This window comes from Phyllostomus hastatus, unplaced genomic scaffold (genome assembly GCF_019186645.2).
Source record: "Phyllostomus hastatus isolate PE091 unplaced genomic scaffold, TTU_PhHast_1.1 phas_scaffold_55, whole genome shotgun sequence".
Lineage (NCBI taxonomy): Eukaryota > Metazoa > Chordata > Mammalia > Chiroptera > Phyllostomidae > Phyllostomus > Phyllostomus hastatus.
The window spans coordinates 1348943-1367333 of NW_025334035.1; the positions used below are offsets into that span (position 1 = coordinate 1348943).

Here is an 18391-nt window from a genome sequence, read left to right on the forward strand (position 1 = left end):
CCACGCCCGGCTGTGCCCGCCCTCGCATCCCACACTGCCTCGCGACAGGAAGGCGGAGCCCCGGCTTCCGGAACTTTGTCTACCCCTCCCGGTAGTTACAGTGTAGGGGCTGGTGGCGTCTTGGCTTTTTCGCTGGTGATGGCCGCCTCTGTCGCTATGGAGACAGGTCAGTGGCGCTCGGAGCCGCGAGTCTTGGCAGACAGACTGGTTCGCGGGCCCAGACACCTCCTCCCGCTCCCCGGCCAGAACTTACAGCAGACCTAACTCCGCGCGGTTAGAGTTTGGACCGGGAGGCGCGAGGGCTCTTGTAGCGTCTGGAAAGGTGGAGGTAGTTTGGCCTTTTCAGAGTCTGATTTGGCCGCAGATCTTTTTTCCTCCCTTGCTAGTCAGACACTGACGCCGTGGGTTTCCTGGTGTGGGCGAAATTAACTGAGAGGAGTTCGACTTGTTTTGTGCGTCTCACATGAACTTGAATAAGTTTGAAATGCCGTCGACATACTTGTGTATTTTCTTGCCACTGACACTTCGTACAGGCACACGCTCCCAGATCCTGCAGATCCCTCTCTTTTCCAACTTGACTTCTTTTTTCTCATTGATTTAGCTCAGCATTTGCTTAATCACGTTAACATTTCAAGTCATTATTGAAACGGGGAGGCATAGTTATTGCCACTTACCCTAGTCATCACTTTCAAAATTCCTACGTGGTGTTTCTTAAGTGATAAATGTCCTGCCGCCTGCGTGTTCCCTCTTTTACTTTGATGACTTCTCATTAATTTGAGAGAAAATTTTAACTTAATCATTTTAATCAGGGCTTTGCTTTTCTTACCCTTGTGAGGAAGGTTTATCTCCTTTCACATCTAGTTTAGAAAAACCATCACCTGCCGTTTATGTAGAAATGTATCTCAGCATTAGGTTTTTTTACTACTGTTTTCTTTTTACAAATCAATAATATATAAGTGACCTTTATTTTGGATGGTTTTTGCTATCTTCTTTCCTAGATGATGCTGGAAATCGACTTCGGTTTCAATTGGAGTTGGAATTTGTGCAGTGTTTAGCTAACCCAAATTACCTTAATTGTAAGTTGTTGAGCATTTTATTGAATTAATGATTTCTGACAGACGAGTTGCAATTCATAATAGTGTCTGCTTTTATACTTTCTCAATTGAGCAGAATTACTGCTACACACACATATATATATTTATACTGTTATATATATATATTTGAGCAAACTAGGACATGTTTTTTGAAAATGTGTGTTGGTGGTGGGGATGTTATATAAGTAAATTCTTTATGGTAGGAGTCACAAATCAGTAGTTAAAGGATTGGCTTGCTCTACAGATTTTTTTTTTTTATGCCTTTCAGTTCTTGCCCAAAGAGGTTACTTCAAAGACAAAGCTTTTGTTAATTATCTTAAGTACTTGCTTTACTGGAAAGAACCAGAATATGCCAAGTATCTAAAGTAAGTTTAATTTTTATAGTCCTAAATATGTGTATATTTTATTTTACTTCAAAAGATTGATATTTAACAGATTTCTTAGTTTCACATTGAAAAAAGTATATTTTGAATCTTTCCACTTTTAGCTGCCACCACTTTACAAGACACACTCCACTCCAACTTGGATTATTGCAATAATCTCACTGGTTATCTCTGCTTCCACTCTTACCTGTGCCCCTTCCCCTCCCAGCCAAACAAAGCAAAACAGTTGTTTACACAGAAATGAAGCTGATCTCTTAAAAATGTAAATCACACCATGTTACTTTATTGCTTAGAACCTTTCAATGGCCTTCCATTGCATGAAGAATAAAATTCAGTCTCATTTCTTGAGCAAAAATTAATATGATCTGGCTCTACCTGATCTTTATCTGTACCATTCACCCTATTTCACTGATTTTCTGACTCCAGGGAACCCACAACGTACAAATGCAGGGCCATAGCCATAGGCTAAAAATTTAACAGAGAAAGGGGTATTTTAAGGAAGGTTTTCTGGAGGAGGTAACTTTTCCTGAGTCTTAACAGCTACTGTCTGTTTTAGGCCCTCCTATGTGTCAAGTACTGTACTAATTAAAAAACATACCTAGATCTATAGCTATAGATGTAAAATTTAAGTTGTGTAGAAGATGCTGTCATTTTAAGAGTTACTAAATTACAAGAAGCATATTATAATCACAAACCTTTTTACTTTTTAATTGTAAAAAAATAAACTTTGAATTCATACCTCTGCTTTCTCTTAACTAGGTTGTCGAAAAGCAATACAGAAACTTTTTGTATTTTTTTTCTGAACACAAGATTGAGAGGAAAATGTTTCTTGTCCTTTATCCAGGTTACTTTTCTGATCTGTGTCTAACAGTGATTCATTCACAAAGCTGCCTGCAGGACCCTTTATACCATTACTGGCTCTTTATAAACAACCATGTATTTATTTAATAGTCCAGAGAAAATAATTTTTTATTAGATTGAAACATGTAAGTACATAGACTTAGAGGCTCAGTAATGGACACTTAGTCTCAGACACCATGAAGTTCAGTTTCACCACAATGTTACTGAGATGGACATCTACACTGTGGCCAGAGGTTTCCATTGAGCAAATATTGCTCCATTCAAGGACAGCCAGTGCCAACAACTAGATGCTACAAAGTTCTTTGTATTGTGATATTATATACCTCTATGTAACTTCCGTCCATGTTTCCAGTTTTGTCCCTGAATTAATCCAGAACCAGCCTATACTTTACTGAGGCAAGGGCCCTTCAATATTTAAGTTCAAGAGAGGTTGCAAATTAACCCCTGTGGGCATATTGTTCATTCTGCACATGGTTTTTGTTATTTTAATAGTTGCCAACATTTAAAGATGGGAAAGTTTCATATAATCAGAGTTCTGGCTGCTCTTTGAAATCTGGGAGATCTGGTAGCTCCAGGCCTTCATTCTCCCAAATCAACAGTTGAGTAGAGCTGAGGAGCAGCTGCCTCTTCTAGACACTTTCTACCTTTGACCTGCAACTATGTTTATTTTACATTTATTTTTCTCGACTACCTTCAGCCATTTCTCATGTGTCCGTCCTCCTTTGGATATTTTGCAATTGTGCCTTATCTTATTCAGCCAAGAACTAAACACAGGTCTTCAGCTGTAAGGGTACAGTGGACCAAATAACACTTTATTTCTTCATATGGACGTTGTACTTTTATTAGTTTCACCTTAAGTTTACACTAGCTTGGGAGGATTGGGGTGGGGGAAGATTCACATTGTTGACTTCCTGGGAGCTTTATGTCAACTAAAATTCTTTAGTTCTTATTTTCATTAATGCTACGGAGTTCTTCACGTATGTCTTATTTACTTTTTAAAAATATAAATGCATAACTTTTCTTTTGTACCTCTTCTATTTCATCTTGTTGGTTAATGCTATAATTTCTTATTGTGTCATTTAATATATTCTGAGCATTGTCTTCTCCAGCTTGGATAAATGATCACTTTGTGTCTAAATTCCAGTTATTTACTTGTAAATGCTATTTGAAATCATTCTCTTGGTTGTCATATTATTTTACAGATGAAGAAACTAAACCTTAGAGAGGTTAAGTACCTTGTTCAAGGCCACCTAGTTGGTGAATTGCAGAGCTAGTATATGGACCTAGGTCTTTTAAACTACCAATGCCTAGGTGATAAATAAATAGCTAGGGTAGGTGAGAGGGCATTCTAGGCTCAGCTATCAGCAATTACAAGCAACTGTGTGTCTCTGGAGTGTAGACAGCAAACCTGTATTACCTTGGAAGGACAACATAGTATTGGGCCTTGCTACTCAGTGTGGTCCTCAGACCAGCAGTGTTCCCATCACTTTGGACTTGTTAGAAGTGCAGAGCTTCAGCCCCACCCCAGACCTGCTAAATCAGTCTGCATTTCCTGAAGTGATTCATGTGCATATTAAAATTTGAGAAGCCCTGCTGTACTGTTTTCCAAACTTCAGTCATTTGTACCACTTGTACAGTTTTGGCTCTGTGTACTCCCTATATGACTTAATGTTTTTTTAAATTTACTCATTTAAATTTTATGTCTTTTCTCTTTGAAATAATTTCACTTACAAAACAGCTTGGGAAAATTAAGAGAATACCTACATATTCTTCACCCATATATTCTCAATTCTAAATGTTAACATCTTATATGAAACTACAGTACAATGATCAAAATCAGAACATTAACATTAATATACTATCCAGCCTGCTGACTTCTGAGTTTGTAGGCTGTCTTACTAATATCCTGTGTCTGGTGGAGTACCCAAGTCTAGGCTCATCTGCTGCATTTTGTCATCGTGTCTTCTTAGTCGTCTTCTCCCCCGTGATTGTGACACCGAAATGACATTCTGTCCTTCTAGGTGTATCAGGAGTCACAGGAAGTTGATTTACCCATTTACTAGTGCTGTTAATTTTGATCACTCAGTTGAGGTGATGGCTGCCAGTTTTCTCCATATCATTACTATTTTTTCTTTTATATTTAATATCTTGTGAGGAGACACTTTGAAACTGTGTAATCTTGTTTCATACCATACTTTTACCCACTAATTTTAGTATCTATTGAAGATACTTGCATTAAATAATTTTTACTGTGGTGATTTTCTAATTCCGAAATTCTTTCCACATTAGTTGTTAGTTATTCTGTTGTAAGGAATATTCCCTTGTCCCTCTTACGTATTCATTTAAAAAGGTTACATCAGTATGGAGTCTTGGAACCCTGTTTTTGTTTTGTGGATTGTAATTACATATTTTCTTGCTCTGGTGATTCCAGATACAGCCTTTAGGAGCCCCTTCACATTTTCTCCTGAGTACTTTTGACATTTCCCTATAATTTTTTTAGCACTTTTCTTCGGTACTACATAATATTCCAGGCCCATCTCATATTTTTCCCCGCGTGAGCCATTTCTCCAAGGAACCCTGGAAAATGTTATATAAAACCCACGAATTGGACACCAAGTGTGCCTGTCAATACCAGTGTTACTGCTCCTAGGCCCTCCCAGCACACAAACTAAGAACATGTATCTATGTTTATTTTTATATGACTATATATAAAAAGTCAGGAGTTCACACTATTTTCAATTCTAACTCAATGATGGTTTTCATTCTTGCCTCTCCCCCTTTTCTATCTATCTCTTCATTGATAGCCAGCAAGTTGGCTCATTATCCACAGTAAATTAACTTAAGTCTTTGCTCAGTCTTAGAGTATGCGTAATTTCAGAACTCCATATCCCCATGGAATACTGGAGTATGTTTGTGCACAGTACTTTTTGAAATCGACTCACTTTTAAAATAAAAGTTGTCTTTTTATCATTATTGATAGAAAACTGAGTTACCAGTTAAGTACCTAATTGCTAAAATTAAAAGTGAGCGTGATTTGACCCCAAACATTGACTCTGCTTATCAGGTGTTGTGTGGTCTTGGGCAAGTAATCTTTCTGGACTTAAGTTTTCTCACTTTTGAAAATTTTGCTTAACGCCGACTTTAGACTGTAGCTTCTTTGCCTAAGCAGGAAAAAAACTCTATGCTACTAAAGTGTACTAAGTTAATGTTACCAATGGTGGTTGCTGATTGTGGGCTACAAGATCATTTTTGAGTAACTGAGTTAGAGCTTGACGTTATTGACTTCAATTATGCTGATCATTAATTTATAAACTTAAACCCAGGTACCCTCAATGTTTACACATGTTAGAACTACTCCAATATGAACACTTCCGCAAGGAGCTGGTGAATGCTCAGTGCGCGAAATTTATTGATGAGCAGCAAATTCTGCACTGGCAGCACTATTCCCGGAAGCGGATGCGCCTTCAGCAAGCTCTGGCAGAGCAGCAACAGCAAAATAACACATCAGGAAAATGAAAAGCTGGATCCAGACCAGACTCCTAAGACTGTATATATTGCTTTTGTACAATGAAGACAAAGACTCATCCTACCTACTTTTATTGTGTTAGCACCTAGTACCTTTAGTGTGCTATTTAATCCATCTGACTTTTTATTAATAGATTTGTTAAACCAAACTGTGCTTTGATTTCCCTCTGAATTTGTAAGTTTTTATTAGTATTTAACACAATCAGCTGGGTAAGAACAGAAACATTAGATGCTTTAGACCAATTTAAGGAGGCAGTAGGGATGGAGCAAGGGGAGAGCCATCAAACATCCCGAACTCAGCCTAGCTCTGTTCCTGATGTAGTGCTGCCTGGGGCGAGTCCATCTCCTGGAACCATACTGTTCCTCAGATCAGATACCCTACCCTTTCTATCTACGGAATGAGGAATAGAGTCAATCACCTGTTTACATCACAGGACAAGAATGGCATAGTTTTTTTTAAATTCTGTGGGACAGGAGGACATGCCTGTATTAGTACTTGCTTTGCAAGAGATCATTTTCGAATAATCATTGGTATCTCACTGACCTAGAGATGGCAGGGAGATTGATAGTCAACCAATTGGACTCTTAACCTTAGACTAGAACTAAGATGAACCTCAAATGCTTGTGCTCAATTTGGTAATACTAACATTTATCTGGCAGATACCACAAACTAGGCATTATGTAAAGTGCTTAGCTGCATTTCATTTTATTTTCAGAACAATCTTTGTTCAAAAGGAGACTGAGGTTTAGATGGGTTAAGTAATTTGCCTATGGTTACATAGCTAGTAGGGGGCATTCAGTGTGACCCACTCACAGTTTGGAGTCCTTCCTACAGCTAGGTTGTATAGGCTCTGCCGTCTCTGCCACCCGCCTCATCCCAAGTAGTGAAGCACATTCAGACAGCCGTAAAACAGATCTGCCTGCATGAAGTGGGGGCTGGATTAGATGTGCTATGTTTTCCTTCAGTGGTTAAGTCTAAATTCTAAAACCAAAGAAGATATTTTAAGAATAACAGTTCTCTGTAAATGCATGGAATTTAAGGTAAAAGACCCTAACTCATTTAGAGATTTGAAAGCTGTCTACTCACTATTAGGGGCTTTCATATATTTCTATTACCTGCAATAATACATTCTTTTGTGCTATTACTACCACTCCTGAAGATTTATTTTACTTCGGATCTTAAAGATACCCATGCATTACAAACTGAGGGTTCATGAGCATTTTATACCACTCTGTTGTTTGGTGCACCAGTTTTTATGTCATCATTATTTATTTATGGCTAACATGAATTCAAAGCAAGCATGCAAATCAGGACATCAGAAGACACAATTGTCATCATCAAATGTTAGTCTTCAGAGAACAACATCTCCACGAGGTTGGCCTGAAGACATTCCGATTCTACCAGCTTTTGAGGCTGCAAGAGAATAACAGTCAAATTGTAACCCACAGTTACAAAAATGCTAGGAAAGGATCGAGTTGTTCAGTCTTGAATGACATAAATCTTGGAACAGAGAAAGTGTGCCATTCAGAAACTATCGACTGGTGGTAACAAGTTTTATAAAATAGTTAAGATACTTGCTTTAAGATGAATCATTAAAATAATTGGGTCTAAACTTGACTAAAACCAGAGACAGGTAGCTCAGTGCCATCCCCTCCCGCCGCAGCTTTTATTCAGAATCCCAGGGCCATGGCCAGAGGTGCCCTTTTCAACTAATTATGGATTGAATGGAAAACCACTGTTGATGCCAATATTTAAAAAATCATATGTAGACCAGCTTTCTTGAGCACTGTTTATAGAATTGTAAAATAACAGCTTTTGAAAAGCATGAAAAAGCCCTGACAGGTGTGGCTCAATTGGTTGGGTGTCATCTTGCAAGGCGAAAAGCAGCCCATTCAGTTCCCCATCCCAGGCGTATGCCTAAATTGTGGGTTCAGTCCCCAGTCACGATGCCTCCCTCCCTTCCTGTATCTCTAAATAAGTAAATAAAAATAATAAAAGCATGAAAAATATGTAACATTTAGATATTTACGTTATTAATAGTTTACTGGGACTGGCCACAGGGAATGGACTGAACAATGTGGTGTTTGGGATGAAATGTCCAGACCTTTCCTCATGGGAAACCAGAACAGGTTAAAAGAGTTGACAGGGTGAAGTGTAGCCCCAACACAGTTGAAGAAAGATACTCACTGTTCCATATTTAAGTAGTGTAGGCACTGCAGTTACTTTCAGTTTTTTTCTGAAGTCATTATTTGGATCTTTCCAACTTTTTGGAAAAAAAAAGTGATCATGAAAAACATTAACCTGTTTTCTTACATTTTGTTTAATACTTAATATATCCTTACGTTTAATTCTTTAGTAATCATTGTTTTCGTTGTAAACATTTAAAAAAACCCTGAGGACTGTGACCTATTCCCCTGTGTAAAAGTTTTCATTTAAAGTGTAACTAAGCTATAAAATAAATGTAAAGACAATTAAGTTCCAAACTAACACCAGGCCAAATTCATTTCATTATCCTTATCTCTAATATTCATACAAGCGGGTGAACATTCAAGTTTCTAATTTGTATTTAATAATCTTGTAATTGTTTCACTTATCCCACTGTATCTCAGACACAGAATCCAAGTCCCGAGGCCCTTTCGCCTGTTTGCAAGAGTCCAATGTATGCCTGAGAAATAGACTGTATATTACCACTTACTAAGGTTTTTCTCCTACTTGGCAATAGATGAACACACATCCTTCACAAATATGCTTCAGCCCCTCTCGTACGACTGGTTCAGCTTTAAAAAAAAAAGTTGATATAAAGTAATCACATCAACTCCACAATCAGGCACTGAAAATGTCCCTCTCCCCTCCCCTCAGTGTTGGCTAAGGACTCAGACTTTAACCTGCAGTTAACTGAGGAGGTGTTCTAGATCAGGTGTCCTCTGGTTTGAGAGGCACTTTTAAGATAACTCAGTCCCAGTCCTGATTTGCCCGTCACGCCTCAGCTCCCAGAAAGAAAAGCAGAAACGCTGACCTACCCAAAACAGATCAACTCACCTCTCCAGTAAGACACTAATCTCGCTGGGGAAGCGAAAAGCTTGAAAGAACTAGATTTCAATACTACATGGGTCGAATGGTATCAAGAGCACTCTTGGGGCGGGGATGGACTTAACTGGAGAGAAGGGAACAGGGAGGAAAAGGAAGCAAGACGACAACTCAGCCCAGCGAGTCTTGAGACTCCCTTCGCCTCTTTTCAATGTTGCCTAGGCCTTCTTGCCACTTCCTTAAGGCAGCAGCCCCGAATCCCCGCCTCACCCTGCACGCAGTCGGGGCACCAGCTTTTCCCTTCGGCGTCCTTAGAACCGGTAAAGTAGGCGAAAATGGTCTTGCCTTTGTGCTGCTCCACAGCCCGGCTGAAATCCTCGAAGCCGGACACACTCACCTCCTCGTAAGGCGCCATCGGGAGAGCACACCAGGAACCACAGTGGGAATCCTTGGGCCGCACCGCTTAGAGGCGGGGCTCCACGTGGGGCGGGGCGAACCTGTTTCCGGGCGGGCTGGGAGTACCGCGGTGCCTAAGCAGCCACAAGGCTTAGGGGGCTACGGGGACCTCTGAGGGCCAAAACGCATCCGTGCCGCCTTTCTGCTCTCGCTTCTCCGATCTTTCGGTTCTGGCTCCATCCCGAAACCTAGGCTGCTGCCCTAATCTGGTTTTAGCCCCCAGCTCCTTGTACAGTGGCTGTAAACCCTACCGCCTTGCAGCCATTGGGCCTTTAGGTGGCTCGGGAGCCCTAACGGCTCCCAAGCAGCCCTGCGCCTGTTGCTATGGCGACCAGGCGAGCGGCCGGAAACGAGGCCTAATTGAGCTCCCCCCTCCTGCTTCCCAGTAGCCGCGCCTCGCCACCCCAGGCCGGTTGGGCTCTGGCGGAGTTGGGGGGATTCTGGGAAGCTGCGTTAGGAGTCATGGACCTGGGGGAGAGGAGACCTTGACCCGGGGCAGATCCTGCTGCTCGGCGCCCCTAATTACCTATTCTCCTGCCTAGGCTTTAGGGTGGGGCCGGGACTGGGGAAAGGGGGTGCGGGACGGGGCTGGGGTGGGTGGGGGGCAGGGAGGAAGTAAGGCTGCGAGGTTGGAGTTGTTTGTGTGTGTGTGTGTGTGTGCGCGCGCGGGCGCACGTGTGGAGAAGCCTTGGGAGCAAGGTGCCCTGGGTCTGCGTTCGGACAGACGAGAATAGCCCTCGAGCTATGAGCTGGCCGACTGGCCGTGGGCTCTTGCCCAGGCTGCGCAGGGGCGAGCGAGCCGCAGAGATGCCACGCCGCTGCATGCGGCTCAGCAGTTCTGGGCGCGGACTTCGCAGGCCAAGGGGGAAGGGATGGGTTGCAAGGACGTCCCGCGGCCGAAGAGTAAGGCGCCGAGTGAGGTCCTTGGTGTGGGAGATGCGCCGTGTCATTGCAGAGAGGCTGCAGCAGTGTCGGCAGCCACGGGGGAGAAGACAAGCGGCCGAGGTGGCCGCGGGGGCCAACGAGGCTTCGAGGACTCCTGGCACTGCAGACTCGATTGAGGCTGCAGGGGACCCTGGGGCTGTGTGGGTGAACGGAGCTGTGGGGGAACCCCAGGTGGTGGGGCCTGCGGGGTCTGTGTGGGTGACGGACACTGTGGAGGAGGAGCTGGGAGTTCATAGGAGTCCCCGGGGCTGTGAGAGGAAAGGTCGTCCTGGATCTATGGGGCATGAGAGCATTTTGGAGCTGTGGCTGAAGGTGCAGGCTATGAGGGCCGCTTCAGGATGTGGGGAAGGAAGCAGAGTCGAGCTCCATCCTGTACCTCTGGGAGAGGGGCCAGTTGAGAGGGGTGTACCTGGCCGAGCTTCGTGGGTAGAGACCAGCCGGGGTGGTCTTACAGGACCGTGGGTGGAAGGACAGGTCAGGACAGCCCCCCAGGCCTCAGGACTATCTACAGGCCTAGGAGCAGGTTGTGAGAGACTCTCAGGCTTGTGTGGGCCTGGACAGGCTTTGAGGGACCCACCTGTGGGTATGCCTGGGGCTGTAGAGATGAGTTCTGGGTTGGTCCCACCCCTGCTGGGGGGAGGACAAGCTGTGGGGGTACCTGGGACAGTGGAGGAGACAGGCTATGGCCTTGCCCCAGGCCCTTGGGGGAAAGGACCGACTATGGGGGTGCCTGGGCCCATGGGGTGGCCTGAAGCTGTGGAGGTACCCAGAGCTGTAGAGGCAGAGGTAGGCTGTAGGGGTGCTCCAGGTATGTGGGAGAGAGGGCAATCAGTGCAGGTGTCGGGGGCTCTGGTACAAGAGACAGTCTGTGGGGCCACCCCAGGCTTATGGGGAAGGGAACAGGCTGTGGGGGTACCCAGCACTGTAGAGGAAGAAGCTACCTCCATGGGTGCTCCAGGCGTATGGCGGAGGAGACCTCTGGAGGAGGTAGGCCCTGGGGGCATCCCTGACCTGTGGGGTACCAGAGAGCCTGTAGGGGTACCTTGTGCTATTGAAGAGGAAACTAGATGTGGTGGTGACCCAGGGTTCAGGGATAGGGGACAGGCTGTGTGGGCAGAGACAGGCTCTGCAGGTGACTCAGGATCATGGGAAGCTGACCAGACGGCAGAGGTATCTGGTTCTGATGGGCAGCAGGCAGGTCCTCTGGGTGCTCCAGGCCTGTGGAGTGTGGGACAGGTTATGGGAGAACCTAGAGCTTTGGGGAAGGAGGTGGGCTGTGCGAATGTCCCAGGTCTGTGGGGGACAGACCAGGCTGTGGGTGTGTCCCAGGCTGGGGTGGTGCCAGGAGCCATCGGAGAGCAGACATGTTATGGAGGTATCCCAGGCCTGTGGGACAGGCAGCAGGCTCTGGGGGTGCCCCTGGCTGACTCAGTGCCGGGGGTGGTTGGGCAGGAGCCATGCTGTGAGCATGTCTTGAATCTGTGGGAAAGGAGGCAGGCTGTAGGGGAGCAAGAGGCTCTGGTGCCTACGGCTTTAGGGGTACCTGGTTGTGTGGATCAAGAGACTGGCTATAGGGATGTTGCATGTCCGTGCAGGAGGATAGAACAAAGGAGGGAACAGGCTGTGGGCTTCTCTGAGACAATAGGGATGTCCGAGGCATCAGGCATGCCCAAGCACAGGTGTGCCTCAGCAGGGGTGCCCACAGCCACAGGCATACCTGCATCTGGAAGGGTGCCTGCTGCTGTGTGGGTGTCTGGCCCTATGTGCCCAGAAGTCAGCTCTAGAGATGGCTTGAACCTGTGGGAAAGAGTTCACTCTACTAGAATACCCATGGCTTCAGGGGTAGCTGTGGCTTCTGAGGAACTGCTTCCTGTGAGAGAGAACGCTGGTTCTGTGGCTTTCCCAGGATTATGGGGAGGGAGGCAGGTTATTGGGGTTCCTGAGACTGATAGGGTTTCTGTGGCCCCAGAGGTACCTGGCCTTGTTGGGGAGGAGACTGGCTCTGGGGGTGTCCCAAGATCTTGGGGAAGGAGACAGAGTGCCAGGGTTCCTGTGGCTGCTGTTGAGGTGCCCAGGGCTCCTGGGGTGCCTTGTCCTCTAGGGATGGAGACTGGTCCTGGGGGTTTCTCACATTTGCCAGGAAGGAGACAGATTGCAGGAATACCCATGACTGCAGGAGTGTCCACAGCTGGTGGGGTGCCTAGGCCCGTGCAGGAGGAGCCTGGTTCTGGAGGTGTCTCAGGCTCGTGCGGGGAGAGAGAGACAGTGCAAGGACCTGCAGATGCCAAGGGCCCCACAGGGATGGTGATGCCCGCCACTGCCCGGATGCCTGGGCCCATGGGGGAAAAGGTGGGCCCTGGGAGCATCTCAGACGTTTCTAGAGGGAGACAGACTGCAGGGGTGTCCGTGGCTGTGGGGCTGTGCACAGACCCAGGGGTGCCTGGGCCTGTAGGAGAGACACTCTCTGGGGGTCTCTTGGGCTTATCAGGAAGAAGACAGGCTTCGGAGAAGCCTGTGGCTGCTAGAGTTTCCATGGCTGTGGGAGTGCCTGCAGCTACTGGGGTCCCTGGGCCGACGGTGGGTGACACTAGCTCTGAGGATGTCTCAGGTGTGTGGGGAAGGAGACTGGCAACTGAGAGGCCCACTGCTGCCAGGGCTCCCGGACCTGGGGATGGGGAGACTGGCTCTGAAGGTGTGTCAGGTCTGTGGAGACAGAGACCCAATGGTCAGGACCCTGGGGCTGTGAGGGCACCCCCGTCTTTGGGTGTGCTTGCAGCTGTAGGAGTTCCTGTGGTGGGGCGCATTCCTGCTGCCGTGTGGGTCACTGGGTCTGCAGGAGAAGAAAGGAATGCTGCTGTCGCAGGCCTCACAGTGTCAAGGAGACAATCTGCAGAGGGACCTGGGGCTTCAGGGGAGGAGACAGGAGGTAGGAGTGTCCTGGGGCTGGTGGGGAGGGGCCCAGCAGCGGGAGTGTCTTACACCCACGGGCAAGGGACCAAGTTATGTAGCTGCCCAGGGTCTGTGGGGTCAGAAACAGGCTGTGAGAAAGTGCAAGGAGCATCAGACACAAGAAGGGCTATGGGGGTGAGCGAAGCTGTGGATGTGTCCCCAGTTTCAAGGGAGGAAACAGGCACTGGCCGTTTCAGGAACCACCTACAGCAGAGAGGGAGGAGACAGGCTGGACGAGTGTCTCGAATCAGAGTGAGAGGGGACAGTTTGCGAGAAAATTGTGTGGGGGAGGATAGACTGAGGGGGGCATTCCGGTAGTATGTGTAGGGAACAAATTGGGGGATCCTGGGACTCTGGGAGGGAACAGTTTGGGGGGAGATTTGTTTTGGGTTGTGGGTGAAGGCACAGGCTCTAGGGGTGTCTCAGGGTTGGGGAGAGAGATACTTTGTGGAGGAGACCCCTGGTATGTGGGGTCACACTGGGTGGTTTCCTGGAGCAGCTGGAAAGGCACAGGTTGTAAAGGCAGAGGTGTCCCAGGACTTTGTACAGGGGAACAGTTTGGGGGTGGGTGTCCCCGGACTCTGTGTGTGTGTGTGTGTGTGTGTGTGTGTGTGGCACATCACTTGAGCTCTCCTGGAACTGTGGGGATCACGTTGTGATTTTCCTGGTAGAGAATGGATTATTAGGCCTCTGGCACCCTGGGGGAAGGTGTTGAGCATATAAAAGTTGCGGTTGACCTGGCCCCAGTTCTGCAGACGCCCCTGAACTGTGGTGTTAGCAAGCCACTTGGGATTGCCTTGCTCATGTGCCTCCTCCCGTCTTCGTTTTGATCATGACTCTACAGCCTTAGAAATAAGGAATCTTGGACAGCTGCCTTTATATTCCTTCAGATGTGTCTGTCTTTAAGCAAATCCAGCCTACAAATGTTGGGTTTATTTAGAAACTTAAATTAGGAATTTTTTAAAAACCTGATTTTCCCGATTGATTTTCTGTGGGATTCCTGGAGAGAACAAATTCCCCCCAGTACACCTAACACTAGTCAGTTTATGGGAAATCAACTTAATTCAGCAAATGTTGAGTTAAATTGTCTACTATGCTCAAAGCACTGTGTTGTGGGAACTATCAGAGAAGAGCAAGACAAGGCCCTTACCCTCAAGGAACCTTGTCTAGCTGGGAAGATGAGACATATGCCTGTGAAATAGGTAAATAACAACCTGAGACAAATGTGTGATAAGCACGTGATTAGTGTAGGGATAATAAAGTGTCCAGAAGGAGGCCTGCAGAACAGGGAGAGACTGATAATGAGTGTAGCCCGTAACAGCTTACAGAACACTCATATCTTGTATCTCCACTGTGTGTGCACAGGGTGAGGGGGAGGTGGGGGAAATTGGAGGTTTGGAGAAGTCATTCAGTTAATGGCAGATCCTGGCCTAAATTTAGGTATTCTGATGCTGCAGGTTTATTTAGAATCCTTCAGTTCTGTCCTGAGCTACCGAGTAGGGTGAAGCCTAACTACTTTCTGACTAATGGTTAGGATTTATTAATGTGGAATGTGTGTCCATAAAATGCCCTGCCGGGAAGTGTTTGTTGACCACAGCAGAGCTCTGTTTTTAGAATAATGTCTTCCTAGAGACCCCTGAGATTTGAAATTTGGAATGAAAAGGGCTCAAGAGATTGTCAGCAAAGTAGTGTCCCCTTGTTCTCTTGGAAAGTAGAATTTCAAAAGTGTACTTGCTTTTGTAAATGGAAGGAACAATCGTATACCTATCTTTAAGCATGCGCTCTTTAGTGTGAGGTTGCTATGGACTACTTCTAGAATATTGTATGAGTATGGTATTGTCTTTTACTTATTCTTTTCCTTTGTTTGAAGACTCTTGGTCTGAAAGTAACTGTCTTTCATTTCAGACAATGTTTTCGGGAAGAACTGGTGGCTGATAACTGAGCCTTCATTGTTGTTCTGCACTCTCTGACATGATGGGACCGGCTTCAGTCTGTGTTCATCTGGCATCTGGTGTCCAGCTGGATGGGCGGAGTGATTCCTGGACACTTCAGGCCCAGGTAGGTTTTTATTCCTTCATATTTTCGTTATGAAACATTTCAAACATAAAAGTTGAAAGAAGAGGATAAGAACACTTTTTTAATTTTCTATTTCAACAGTTGTAACAATTTGTCCTGTTTTTCTGTCCACCCTTCTCTCAAGTTATTTCAAACCATTCAAAATGAGTTGCAGCTATCATGACACTTCTGAATATTTGAGAATACTGTTCCTAAAAATAAAGTCTTCTGCTTAGCTGTAATGCCATTCACTAAGAAATGGACAAAAGGTTTTCCTAATATTATCTAGTAATCAGTCTATTGTATTGAACTTCACCCAGTTGTACCCAAAGTGCCTTCTTTGTATTATGAAAACCTCCAAACATACAGCAAAGTCAGATTTCATAGTGAACACCTAGATATCATTGCTGTTTCACTGTATTTGTTTAATTGCATATCTGTCCTTCAGTCCATCTCTCTAGAATCCATTCATCAGTCCGTCATACTTTTTTGACATATACCAAAGTAAATTTCGGACACAAGTACCCTAACTACTTCAGCATGCATATCATATACTAGAATTTACCATTTCTTTTGATGTAAATTTTACACCTGAAATGAATACATTGAAATATATTTGTTGAGTATTGAGATTTTATTTATTTATTTTTAGAGGGAAGGGAAACATATTTTTTCACTGTTCCAGTCCTAGAATTGGCCATTTATTCAAAGAGCATTTGTCACTTTAATGGAGAATGGAATCTAGAAATCAGTATCTGGACACTGGATGTGCTCATTGATTCTCGGGTGTCATTGTTCCTAGGCCCTGTCAGGGGACGTGACTGGGGAGTAGATGGATATACTCGTGTGGCCGTACATGCGTATGTTCATATGTACACTCCCATCTGTATCCCTCTCACTCCTTCCCTTTCTCGCTCTCTCTCTCTCTCTGTCTGTATTTTTCCCCTTTCGGTGTATATGTCTGCTTGCCTATCTATATTAAAACCTATGACTTCACACAGATATCTCCAATTCCAGTGCAGCACTCTCCATATTTGTAATTCCGTTATTCAACAATGTGAAACCTTACTCCAGTTATTCACAATCTATCTACTTATTTGCTCAATCCTAGAATGTACAAAAATATTTCAGAATTTTAATCCATGCCCCTGCAAAAAGAGAAGCCTACAAATTAAAAATTTCATTATTTTTAGAGTACTTTGTATTTTTAGTTTTAGGTCATATGGTCCAAATGCTATGTTCAAAAGTTCATTGGGTTAATTTTTTTTTTAAACCTCACTTTTTAGTGTGGTTATGTTATTCATTGGAAATTCATTTTGTTTCATTGGTTGGTATTCATTTTTAGGGCTTTCCTTCATCCTTATTAATTTTACTTACTCCCTTCCTTCTCTCCCTTCTTTCCTGTCTCTCTAGTATCTGTGAAACCTCAACAAGGTTCCAAATATACTTGTACAAAAAATTATATTTGGGGAGTTGTTATTGCATCTTCATTCCTCTATCCTTTCTGTTACGGGACAAGGAGTCTGGCCCTGAGCCAGTAGTATGTGGGTTCTTGACTTTGTGTAGGAAAGATTTCACAGCATGAGTCCAGGTGACTATGAGACTGCATTGATTAACGCTGGGGACTGTGAGACAAGGAAGGGCTCAGCATGGAAGAAGCAACAGGAGAGACCAGGTTCAGCTGCCTTAACTCACTGGGAAGTCAGAGAAAGGGGGGCATTGGGGACAGGTTCAAGGGGTTAGCCTGGCTTGAGCCACCACTGCCTATTGCTTATCTGATTTCAAGTCTTTTGGGACCCTTAGAGTTTAGGGGATGCGTGTCTGTTGGGGAAGAAGAGAGGGGAGAAGGGAGGAAGGGAATGGAGCCAGCTGCTCCCCAGAGGGAAAATGTTCATACACCTGGGTCCTTTGTATTGAGGGTTGTATCTTTCTTGCAGTCAGGAATTGGAGGGGAGTTTTCAGGGGAGGCTTTCAGCAGAATATTCATCAGTTTTCTAGGTGTGCCCCTTTGGGGTCATGGTCTCCTCTGCTCCATCAAAACAGAACAGGGCAGGGGATCTTTATTCACTGCAGCTGGTCCTGCCATCACTCACCTGATTTTGCTGCTTTTCTGGGTCTGGAGCTAAAATACAGCTGTGGCCTAGATGCTATCCCTAGGGAGGTGACCTTCTGCATCTGGCTCTCAGTTGCTCTGCCAGTTTGTACAGCTGTCTGTCTCAGTCTCCCTACTTGTCCTGGCCTATTGGCCTGACTCATTTCCACCCAATTCCTGCCCATACCCTATAGATACCTAATCTTAATAGTGTCTGATTTTTCTTTCATGTGCTTCTTTTTGTCCAAATGATCAGACATGTATATATTTTCTCATATTTTCCCCCTTTTTTGAAGATATTACAGGTACTCTTTGGCACTTTGCTCTTTTCCCTGAACAGTGTATCTGAGAAGTCCCTCCACATCAGTTCACAGAGATCTTCCTCATTCATTTTTACATTTTTATAGTACTCCTTTGGGTGGATATAGCATAACTTATTCAGCTGTTCTCCTACATAGCATTTAGGTTGATTCCAGTACTTTGCAATCACAAACAATACAGTGGTGAGTAACCCTTTGCATCTAGATGTATTGGGGGTGTATCTTCAGGGTAAATGGCTATAAGTCAGGCTTCTGGATCAGAAAGTAAGCACAGGTAATTTTGTTAGATTTTGCCAAATCCCACCCCTGAGGATTGTACCAATTTGTGTTTCCCACCCACAGTCTGTGAGAGCGTCTGTGTTTTCACGGCCGCACCCACAGCATGCATTGTCATTCCTTTCACGTTTCTGCTAATCTGTTGCTGTTCCAGTATTTTCTTAGTTTGTATGTTTATGAGATCGACCAGTTTTTTATGTTTAAGGGCCATTTTTATATATAATTTTGGTAAGTTGTCTGTTCAAGTGTTTTTCTCATTTTCAGTTGAGTTTAGGTATTTTCTTAATATTTAAGATTTCTTTATAAAGATTTATATATAGGGAGCCCTCTGTACTTACAAATATTAGTTCTTCTTTGAATTTTTATGGCCTTTTTAAATAATAAAAACAGGTAGAAGTTGTTCTTAA

General features: G+C 44.8%; 3 protein-coding genes across 10 annotated transcripts in view; 2 read left to right on the forward strand and 1 right to left on the reverse strand.

Moving 5' to 3' along the window:
- The first annotated feature begins 53 nt into the window (after positions 1-53).
- Positions 54-6012, forward strand: MED31 (mediator complex subunit 31). Its single transcript, XM_045824534.1, has 4 exons — positions 54-166; positions 999-1076; positions 1363-1459; positions 5662-6012. The coding sequence occupies exons 1-4, from the start codon at positions 139-141 to the stop codon at positions 5852-5854; spliced, it is 396 nt and encodes a 131-aa protein (XP_045680490.1). The 5' UTR covers positions 54-138; the 3' UTR covers positions 5855-6012.
- A 1089-nt stretch (positions 6013-7101) lies between these two features.
- Positions 7102-9378, reverse strand: TXNDC17 (thioredoxin domain containing 17). Its single transcript, XM_045824535.1, has 4 exons — positions 9162-9378; positions 8560-8641; positions 8052-8127; positions 7102-7277 (listed from the first exon to the last, which is right to left on the reverse strand). Exons 1-4 carry the CDS (start codon positions 9304-9306, stop codon positions 7209-7211), a joined length of 372 nt encoding a protein of 123 aa, XP_045680491.1. The 5' UTR covers positions 9307-9378; the 3' UTR covers positions 7102-7208.
- A 145-nt stretch (positions 9379-9523) lies between these two features.
- KIAA0753 (KIAA0753 ortholog) overlaps positions 9524-18391 on the forward strand; it is a 62856-nt gene continuing 53988 nt past the window's right edge. For 5 of the 8 annotated variants that reach the window (XR_006783995.1, XM_045824526.1, XM_045824530.1 and 2 more), the window contains exons 1-2: positions 13575-14443; positions 15147-15299. Coding sequence is in view for 6 of the 8 variants with exons in the window: in XM_045824526.1 (XP_045680482.1) it covers positions 15213-15299 (87 nt within the window). In the remaining 2 variants the exon portion in view is untranslated. Of the gene's footprint in view, positions 9898-9961; positions 14444-15146; positions 15300-18391 lie in introns of those variants that run through there. The other 3 variants (XM_045824527.1, XM_045824528.1, XR_006783994.1) reach the window with 3 other exon arrangements.

What these genes read in the sequence shown, in the direction of transcription:
- MED31 (XM_045824534.1), top strand. Translation starts at nt 139, where the DNA reads ATGGCCGCCTCTGTCGCTATGGAGACAG. An exon ending in CTCTGTCGCTATGGAGACAG is followed by an intron (nt 167 to 998) that starts GTCAGTGGCGCT and finishes CTTCTTTCCTAG; the next exon opens with ATGATGCTGGAAATCGACTT. An exon ending in TAACCCAAATTACCTTAATT is followed by an intron (nt 1,077 to 1,362) that starts GTAAGTTGTTGA and finishes TATGCCTTTCAG; the next exon opens with TTCTTGCCCAAAGAGGTTAC.
- TXNDC17 (XM_045824535.1), bottom strand. Translation starts at nt 9,306, where the DNA reads ATGGCGCCTTACGAGGAGGTGAGTGTGTCCGGCTTCGAGGATTTCAGC. An exon ending in GTGCCCCGACTGCGTGCAGG is followed by an intron (nt 8,642 to 9,161) that starts GTGAGGCGGGGA and finishes TTTTTTTTAAAG; the next exon opens with CTGAACCAGTCGTACGAGAG. An exon ending in CACTACTTAAATATGGAACA is followed by an intron (nt 7,278 to 8,051) that starts GTGAGTATCTTT and finishes ATTCTCTTGCAG; the next exon opens with CCTCAAAAGCTGGTAGAATC.